The 9,667-nt window shown below is 40.5% G+C and overlaps 1 protein-coding gene across 1 annotated transcript; it reads right to left on the bottom strand.

Annotated features, from left to right (window-relative positions):
• Nucleotides 1-2,531: 2,531 nt before the first annotated feature.
• On the bottom strand, nt 2,532-7,355 carry arf3a (ADP-ribosylation factor 3a). The gene is made up of 5 exons (XM_034696767.1): nt 7,243-7,355; nt 5,662-5,844; nt 5,465-5,575; nt 5,011-5,135; nt 2,532-4,919 (listed from the first exon to the last, which is right to left on the bottom strand). The coding sequence occupies exons 2-5, from the start codon at nt 5,807-5,809 to the stop codon at nt 4,758-4,760; spliced, it is 546 nt and encodes a 181-aa protein (XP_034552658.1). The 5' UTR covers nt 5,810-5,844; nt 7,243-7,355; the 3' UTR covers nt 2,532-4,757.
• Nucleotides 7,356-9,667: the final 2,312 nt, after the last annotated feature.

Raw genomic sequence — 9,667 nt, 5'->3', positions numbered from 1 at the left:
ACTATATCTGTTTCAGTAAATTAAACTTAAAACTTCCCTCCAGCAGCAGTTTTGTGTCCAGCAGGAGGAGACAGAGTCTGAGGATTGCAAGTAATAAAGCTGCTGCAGGGCCTATGGGAGGTGCACACGCCTGTTTCTACTTTATTATTCTTTGACCCATAAATTGAGGTGTAATGTCATTTCTGTTTTCTAGTAATGCTCAGCTGAGGTTATGTCCAGTGCTGAATGACTGAAAACTTTAAAGAGCAACATTAACTCAGTAGGTCTGAAGAAATGTTCACAGCTTGAGTCAGTCTTCATAAACAGCAGTGAGTGTGAATGTGTCAGTCTTGCTCAGTGAAACAGGATAATTGGAAAAATGACAGAGAAAATCAAATAGTGTTGATCTAAAGCAATTTTTTTAAAGATTACTTTTCACATAAAAAAAATGGTTTCTCTGTTCTAAGATCAAGAAAAGTAGCCTCGGTAAAATCTGGATACTTCCACAGTTTCTGCAGAGTCGAGCAGTTTCACGACACCATCGGGGTGTGAGCCTCAGCGCCCGCCCTGGTGGCCCTGTCCCTTCCAAAACGAGCTGTGGGGGTGACTGCTTTGGCCTTTTTTGCGGTTGCCTCTCCCTTAAGAGATTGATGAATTGATTGCGGGGCTGCTGCCAGTGTGTCTGTGCCCTGGGCGAAGGCGTCCCGGTTACGGGTGGGAATCCCAGCTATGGCATCCGCCCTGGGGCTGCTTATTGTGGCTGTCCTGCAGGGGGCCTCGGGAACTGGTGGCCCCGGGAGCAGCTCTGACCCACATACTGCTGTCACACCCCTGGAGACACAGCAGCACTCTCCTCGACATGGACCTCTGATTGGCTCAGGCAAAATGACTCTGTGTGGAGTGCAGCATTTCTGCAGGGAAACTACCTGAATGTGCCAAACTTCTCCTGATGGCAGCAGTTAAGAAAGGCCAGAGGAGAAAGACGACATTTTAACCAGATTTATAAAGACGAGATTTTAACCACGTTTATTCCACCTATTGGAAGTGCTCCACCATGGCCACCAGTACATGTTTAACAATCCAGATTTAAATGTGTCTTGCATTACAGTTTTTCTCAGTTGTTTACACACAAATACAGGTACTTGAGACACAATGACCACAACATGTAACCCATTCACCAACCCCCTGAACCAATTCTGCTAAACTACAAGCACAATTCCTGCTTTACACTCAAATTGCAGTTCTAAAACACACTTTTTTCAAAACACTACGCACAATTCTCTGCATTAAGCACAATTTTCATGAAGAAAATCTCTTGTTTTCACAAAGAACACACTGTCATTCAAAATCTAAAGTTAATTGTCCTACTATGCACACTGACTCATCAAATTGGCAGACACCTGTCACACAGTTTTACAATTAGCAATCAGAGCTATATTTCCCCCGCTGCTTGGCCAGGGAAAAGATTGCTTGAGATGTGGATGAGGTGCTGTGGCCAGACCGAAACAGAAGAGAGAATGCAGCATTTTTTTTTATTTATTTTTTTACTGTAACTGTATACATTAAATTATTCTGTTGTTTTGTATGTGCACCTTTGAGTTGGTTGGGATGTACACTGTTTTTTTTTTTTTGGGGGGGGGGGGGGGGGGGGGGGGGGTTTAAAATATATTTGTTACTGTGTATTTGTGTTTTGAGTATAAAAACAATATTCTAAAATATATACCACAAACTTATGTATGTACTGTCTGTAGTAAGTGTAACACTGAACATAAAAAGGCCTAAGTCATTATGATGAATGGAGAAGAAGTGTTTTTCATTCATCATGGTGTTTAACATTGAGCACATCAGTGTTCAACTGGTTCTTATAAATGTCTATTCATATGGTGGTTTGTGTGTGTCATTTGAAAACAAATACCATTTTGAGTAGAAATAACATTGTTTTGAATGTAAGGTTTAATTTTGCAGGAGAATTGAGGGGTTTTGCCCATTGTGTGTGTGTTCTTTGATTTGTGTGTAGAGTTCTGAGAGTATGAGGCATGCTTCCAGAAAATGTGTGTAAACAATCGAGAAAAACTGTAATCTGCCCTGAGTCAGTAGCCAAAATAATGAACATGTACTGTACTAAAATAACTTCATAAAAAATAATCTCTGTCCTCGTCCACTTTTCAAAAATGTGTATTGTTGCTTTATATAGTTGATTAACCATCACCAACTAAACTGCCAGACAGTTTTGACTTATGCCTGCTAAAGGAGAAAGGATTAACTGTGCTTGCCGTTTATCTGAGTTTAAAATGTTTGTAAAAAGATGATTATATGTCATGACAATGTTTGGAAGCCAATCATGGTCACATGCTTTGAACACAAGATTAGAAATAGAAGTAGAGGTATGTTTTAATGAAGAAACCAGACAAGAAAAATGTTATTTTGTGTACAAAGGTTTTGGTGAAAAACAAGATTTGAAACTGAAAATCAAGCAGAATACTTAAAGGAGATAAACTGTTACTCAAGTATACATGACAAACAAGTGAAAAACGAGGAAGGCAAAGAAAATGTATGTTTTGGTCTTTTTTATTGATTGATCAATTGATGTAGTGCCAAGAATCATTAAATCATTCAACACTTCTGCACTCGTCTGTGTCATTTATGTTACCTTCTCTTGATATTAGTTCACTGCTTTTGATAAAATTCGTTTTCTTCCCTTTTGAATCAACATTATTGTCTGGAATGTTCTGCATGTCTGATTTTCTACATTTTTTCCAAGTTAAAATCTGCCAGTATAATCATTGAGAGGACATAAAGCCACAGCAGTACTGTGAGTGCATCAGTGTTACAGATCATAGGCGAGATACTCGAATGGTGGACATTCCTACATACAAACCTGTTATCAAAGAGAACTTAACCACCGGCATTATAAGGCCACAAAAACAATGTTCACACCAAACTGAACGTAATAGAGAGCACATCACACACACAAGCTGCTGTCAGTTCAACATATCTGCATACACACTGACCCCATATCGTCAGGTGCATCAAAAACACTTTCAATTTGACTGCAAGTACCATGGTATACTTTTCATATTACATAAACATATATACAGTGGCGCTGACATAGAAAAGCATGCTTTTGCATATTAGAAGGTTGTTCGGTAAACTTTACACTAAATCCATGACATTTATCAGTATAGCATTTTTCCAACAGCAGCAGTAATTTAGACTAACAAATATAGTCTGAAGAAACAGGCTATTATATTTGACTTTTATTACAGATCTTGTACAGTATTAACATGCCTTATGATGCAGTATTTCTATCATCCTCTCCCCTATTTTTTCAAATTATGAGATTTGTGTGAACACTTAAAAAGACAACTGTCTGCTCTAGTAAGCAAAGAAAGAACATGACACTAAAATTAACACTTGCCTTTTGGTCCAAAATAAATAAACACTCCATTTAGAAATACGAGAAACAAAAAAAACCCAGACATTACATTTTGTACAATGTTAATGCATCTAGAGTTATGTTGTGCTAGCATGTCACAGAGAAATACAATTAACACAAGAAACACATTTAATGTCACGCCAATTAGGGCTGAAAAAAATTAGGATTACAAGCAATGTGAGTTCTTTTGATGGAAATAATGCAGCTGCTCGCACAAACGGATTAAAAAAGAAACATTTGAAACGATGTAAGCTCTCTGATATTGCCAATCACATGCTCTGATAAATCGCTCTCCAAATGGCAGGCCGATAGCAGCATTTTTTCTAAGCCACAGAGCTGGTACAGTGAGCCTGGTCCATCATCTGTATCAGTGCAGATATCACACCTCGCTGACACCAGACAAATTGTTTTAACCCTTACTGATCCAGGCAACTCGACCAAGAACAAATCGTTATTTAAAGCAGCGGCCTGCGATACTTCACAGCTCTTGCAAGCCCACAAGCCAGTACTGGGATATCTCCATGCAGATTGGGAAACGGGAATATACAGTGATACTGGGGCTTCTTTAACCAACAGCTGCCTTAGCGGGTAATGAACAGTGCAATATAAAAGGGAGACGAACCATGTTATGCTGACAAACTTGGAAATAAATAATTAAATACATTAAGGTTGACAAATATATCACTTTTAAACAATCCAGTATGTCATTAGTTGTGTTCGCTAAAATAAATAAAAGATAAAAATAAATACATTTTGATTCAATGTGAAATAAAGTTCTTATAAAATAAAATTTGAGTTCTGCACATACTTTGTAGGTAAAACATTAGCATAGACGAAAAGCAAAATCTTCACATTTATTTGACTCTGCACAAGTATACTGTTTTAACAATGTGATAGTATTCTCAGATAGTGGCAGTGCTCCTATAAAGACATTCATTACAGCTTACATTTACAAGCATCTGAAGGAAGCTTGCTCTGTCATCTGAACACATTAAAATGTGATGGAGGTCATAAATTCTGTAATGTAGGAGACTTAAATATGCTTCACTGTAACATTATATTATGAAATCCCAGTATTTACGTAATTAGCTTGTCAAAATTGAATTATTTAAGGTCAACTTCAGTTACATTGGTTTATAATATTTATGAAGCTCACTGCAGATCCAAACAGATTAATCAAAATCAAGAGATGAAGTTAAAATATTTTGGGGGAAAAAAGCCATTGAGAGTCACCCCCTGGGAGCTTTTCAGCACCACCCCTCCATGTAAACACATTGGATCCACTTTAACCTCTACCTGGAGCTGGCACTCAGGCTCTTCCCCACCCGACTGACCTGACCTCTCATTTTTTGTTCTTCAGCTGGTTGGCCAGCCAGTCCAGGCCCTCGTAGAGACCGTCTCCACTGGTGGCACAGGTGGCCTGGATATACCAGTTGCGATGGCGTAGTGAGTGCAAGCCCAGCTTGTCTGTGATTTCGGCAGCATTCATAGCATTGGGCAGGTCCTTGAGGAAAAAACACATCAGATGTATTCATCAAGAGGAGTACAAAAGTGCAAAAAGTTAGGAATGCAAAACAGGACAAAGAAGACAATACCTGTTTATTAGCGAAGACAAGAAGAACAGCATCCCGCAACTCATCCTCAGCCAGCATCCTCATCAGTTCCTCACGGGCCTCATTCACACGCTCTCTGTCGTTGCTGTCCACCACAAAGATCAGACCTGCAACAGGAGGCAAGAGCTTCTGTCTTTTAAATGGTTACACAAGGCAAAGCTATTCATACCTCTATGTCAGAGTCAATTCCATCTCCCTTTCTGACAAAATGCTGAGATCATAGTGTACGGTCAAGGCTTTTAACATGACTAAGACGAAAATGATTTTAAACAGTTGGAGGCTGTATGCAAATGATCTCATCTGAAGTATTAGTCAGAAATGCCCTCAGGTGCTGGGGCGAGCATGTGCAGCAGAATTTGCCACAGGACTGCACAGCCTATTTCACTCCGACATGGGTGATGTGCGTATCATCTAAAAGGATGTTGCTCAGGCTCACCCTGGGTGTTCTGGAAGTAGTGCCTCCACAGGGGACGGATCTTATCCTGGCCACCCACATCCCACACTGTGAAGCTGATGTTCTTGTACTCCACTGTCTCTACATTGAAGCCTGAAAAAAAAAGCAAATCAAAATGAGTCACACAAGCAGGAGGAAGATATTGACAGGTGAAAGTAATTAATTAATTTATCACACACCGATTGTGGGGATGGTGGTGACAATCTCTCCCAGCTTCAGCTTATAAAGGATGGTGGTTTTCCCTGCGGCATCAAGCCCAACCATGAGGATCCTCATCTCCTTCTTGCCTATAAGGCTCTTTAACAAGTTGCCAAAGATGTTTCCCATGATGACTGGCGGCTCTCACCTCAGCTGCTACGGAACTGTTTCACAGGGAACTGATGAGACAACTTTTCGTGGACAGCAACAACCACATTTAGATAGTCAAAGATAAACACACATAAAAATAAAAAAATGATACAATGAGATACTTACAAAAGGATCTAAAACTGTCTGACATAATATCTTTGAATGCTTTTAAGCGGTCCTTAAAACGACTTGGAGGCTGAAGCATCTGCCTGTAGATGTTTTGTTTAAATGCGACATGCTGTTTTTCTGGAGATACCTGTTGTGTAGCTGTTGTATGCGTCTACTATTTGTATGTATGTCTATTGTAAAATTGTATCTCTGTAACTGTGCTGCTGCCTATCTTGGCCAGGACTCTCTTGGAAAAGAGATTTTTAATCTCAATGAGCATTTCCTGGTTACATAAAGGTTATAATAATAATAAAGATACTCTTCAAAAACAACACTAACATCACCACCTTGTTAAGGCTTGAAGTCAACTAAGAGGAAAGCTAGTAAAAGCAGAATTCACACCTCAGCAGGCAGCTGACCTGACTTAAAGGCTTTTGCTTACACTATTGTGAGCTAGATGGGGAAACAGGATCAACTTTCACGTGGTGCAGAATAACAGCCTTACACACTGCTGTCAATGTGAACAGTGTGATGTTTAATTAAGTCACATTCAATGAAAATATTCCTGAAGTTCTCAGACAATATAATATACACGACCGGAACATTAAAGGGAGATGCTTTGAATGATATTTGGTATGACTGTATTAATGGCATAACCCCTTTGAGAGGCCAACGCTGCTGTTCACATATTGTACCTGAGGTGCATTTGATGTCACCTGGGATATTCCAACACATACTAGTAAAAATGCATCAAGTCAGTTTTAGAGTGAAAAAGTGACCTTCTTTACGTCTTTGAACCCTTTTTGTATCAGTGACCACCTAAGGGGCGTGCAGCTGAAGCTTTTATTGACCTACGTTTCCATTAATTTATATTAAATACTGAGGCTTTAGCTGCTAGCACAGTCTGTCACAGCTGCAGTGGCCGCACATTCATGTACATCTGTCATAACGCGAGCTGCTGCTGCTGCTGCTGCTGCAGTCCAAGGAGGTGTTGAATCGGAATGAGCCACATTACGTCTTTCATACAGCGTGCAATCATTATAACTTGAGCGTAAAAAGAAAGCAACAATATCGGATAATGTCTTCAAATTGAAAAAAAAATCCACGGGTCAATTTGTGAGCTGTAATGCCCTCATACAGTCACGACAAGCGCACCAGTCGGCCTGGTGTCGTCGAGTAATGCTCGGTAATTGTCTATGAAGCTGTTACAAGCCGTTCAAAGAGCGATGCATACACTATGTTTTCCTGCACTACTTGCATACATCTTTGTGCATTTTTACCATTTACATCTCATTCACACTTACCCGTCTACGGCAGGCAGGCTACCAGCTGGATTCAGGCAGGCAAAGGGCTGGATGGTAGTCTCGCGATGAGCAGGGGTTGTGGTGCTGTGTGCTCTCGCGGTATTTGGGTTCTGTCAAGAGCACCTCTCCTCACGTTTGTCACCCATGACTTGTTAAAAAGCAATGGGGTACAATGTGCAGTGTAAGTTTAATTTAGAGTCTATTTATTAATCAGGATAATAATTATTGTAATATGATGAGCTTGTTTTGAGTCCAGCTCTTACAGTATTTCTCAATTGCTTAAACACATTTCTTGACATCCACCATGCTTTTCTCAACACTATAAGCACAAAACCAAATTTTCAAACTACATTCACCAAACCTCTGACTCTTCCTGCAAAACCAAACAATGTTGTCTGATCATACTCCGAGTCAATCCAAATTAAAAACAATACTGAGCAGTCATTACACACTACATCAAAAACTGAAAACACAATGCTCAGGACACAAAGCTGTAGAAATAATGTTTATTATTCACAGAAGGCTAAATGAATCCTCTTTGAATTGAGCACCTGTATAAATAAAGTCAAAACAATAAATGAGAAGAACATGGTCTATCACAGTAGCTCAGATTTCATCAGAAGTTACTGTTCTTTGTCTTTCTCGATTTCACTTCCCTCCTCTTCCTCCTCGACCACCTCACTCTTCCTCTGCCTCTCAGATTATTTCAGTCCATTGTTCAACCTTCAACAACCAGTGCTCTCTGAACTGGCTTATATTGGTTTCCTCACATAATTAGCCACAAGTGTGATCAGTTTTGAATGGTTGTGTTTAAGCTGTGACACCTGTGCTTCAAATGTGTTTAACTTTTGCTACCTGTGATTATCATTATGCAACACAAGTGCATCACAGTGCAACATGTGTTTTAGTGAGTGAGAATGTGTTTGCAGGTTGTGTGTAACAGGTGAAAAGTGCTTCTGGTTTTGCCAAAAGACTGATTCAATACGTGGGTTCAGGCCGCTAAGAAATTTGGTTCAGACAATAAGGTTTAGTGTTTTAGCAACTGAGAAATACTGTAAATCCATACAGAAAATAATCTTTCCAGCAAATTGGTATTGTGTGTGTATTGATAGCTGTATCGTTGCTGTTTCATCAAGATACTAACAACTTAAAAGATATGAAAGTGGGAAGAGAGTCTGCAGGCAAACATGCTTGAATAATTAAAACAGGAATCATGCTAATGAATAAGTAAGTGGTTGACTGTAATCGGATGCCAAGTGATACTTCCTGGCAGCGCTCTTCAGTGTCACAGATAATGACAGGTGGTGACAGGGCAAAAGAAACAACAACGTAGGTCTAATTAATATTACTGTAGGTCACTACCCTTGATTACTGATTTGTGTCATGTGTTAGATATCTAATAAGATGATACAGGCTTTCATGTGGCTTTAAAGGTGACAATGCATGTGGGAGTGAGGAAGGAACTCTACCTCCCTCCTAGGTGTGGGTTTAACCCGTTAACCATCAAATAAAACCAATCCATACTGACTGAGAGACATGCCTGAAATCAGCTCCTCAGCCACAGGTGCATCCAACATTGGCCTCCCTCTTCCTCTCTGTTGTGTGTCAGTTAGTGGTCTGGTGATAGATGTGTTTATCAATTCAGCGGTAAGGGCAGAGGAATAAAGAGGGGAGCAGATGTTTGCAGCTGCAGACCAGATTATGGGGTGGAGTGGATAGTGGGGGCGCCTGCAGAGTTTGAGTGAGCGAGGAGTTTTTTTTTTTGTTTTGAGAGGGTTACAGGGGGGTTACAGCGGGTTCGGGTGGTGGCAGGAGAGGTGGGGTGTGGAGTTATGACTTAAAGGAGCCTTTCCTCTGAAGTGTCTGCCAGCGTGCACCCCAGCAAACACAATCACAAGTCTCGTTGGTTCTGCTAGCTGAACTAATGAGGGCCTGCACATTGAGGGCAGGGGCTTTGATGTTCTGGGTAGCTGGCTCCTTGTGTTTTCTCTCTCCCGCTCTCCTTCTCTGCCTGTCCCACATCAAAAATGAAAGGGGAGTTGGGAAGCAGATGTTTTGAGGCATGTATTTATACAGAGAACACTTTATTCACCCCCTTCTCCATACCCCATTTGTCCTTTGCTTGTGCATCTGCGCTGTACGTACAGTAAGGATCTATCTCCCCATCTTTATATCCAACTAAACACACTAAATCGCTTTACTTCATACATATAATCATCCTGTCAATCAAAGTGGGTAACTTTTATCTCTCTTAACTTCCTCTCTCTCTGCCTCCCTCTCTTTAATTTCAGCCCAGTCTGGTTGTCATTACTCGGGGGGGCAGTCAATGTGTTGCTATGCATGTGTCTCTGTCTGAAGCAATGAGGGGGAGATCAGGGAAAGAGAGAAAAAGGAGTGCATGAAGGGAGAGAAAGCAATTGCAGGC

Source organism: Notolabrus celidotus, chromosome 11 (assembly GCF_009762535.1).
Source record: "Notolabrus celidotus isolate fNotCel1 chromosome 11, fNotCel1.pri, whole genome shotgun sequence".
Lineage (NCBI taxonomy): Eukaryota > Metazoa > Chordata > Actinopteri > Labriformes > Labridae > Notolabrus > Notolabrus celidotus.
Note: the sequence above shows the minus strand (reverse complement) of the source record. Positions and strands in the feature narration are given on the sequence as shown.

What these genes read in the sequence shown, in the direction of transcription:
- arf3a (XM_034696767.1), bottom strand. Translation starts at nt 5,809, where the DNA reads ATGGGAAACATCTTTGGCAACTTGTTAAAGAGCCTTATAGGCAAGAAG. An exon ending in CTACTTCCAGAACACCCAGG is followed by an intron (nt 5,136 to 5,464) that starts GTGAGCCTGAGC and finishes CTCCTGTTGCAG; the next exon opens with GTCTGATCTTTGTGGTGGAC. An exon ending in TTGTCTTCGCTAATAAACAG is followed by an intron (nt 4,920 to 5,010) that starts GTATTGTCTTCT and finishes TTTTTCCTCAAG; the next exon opens with GACCTGCCCAATGCTATGAA.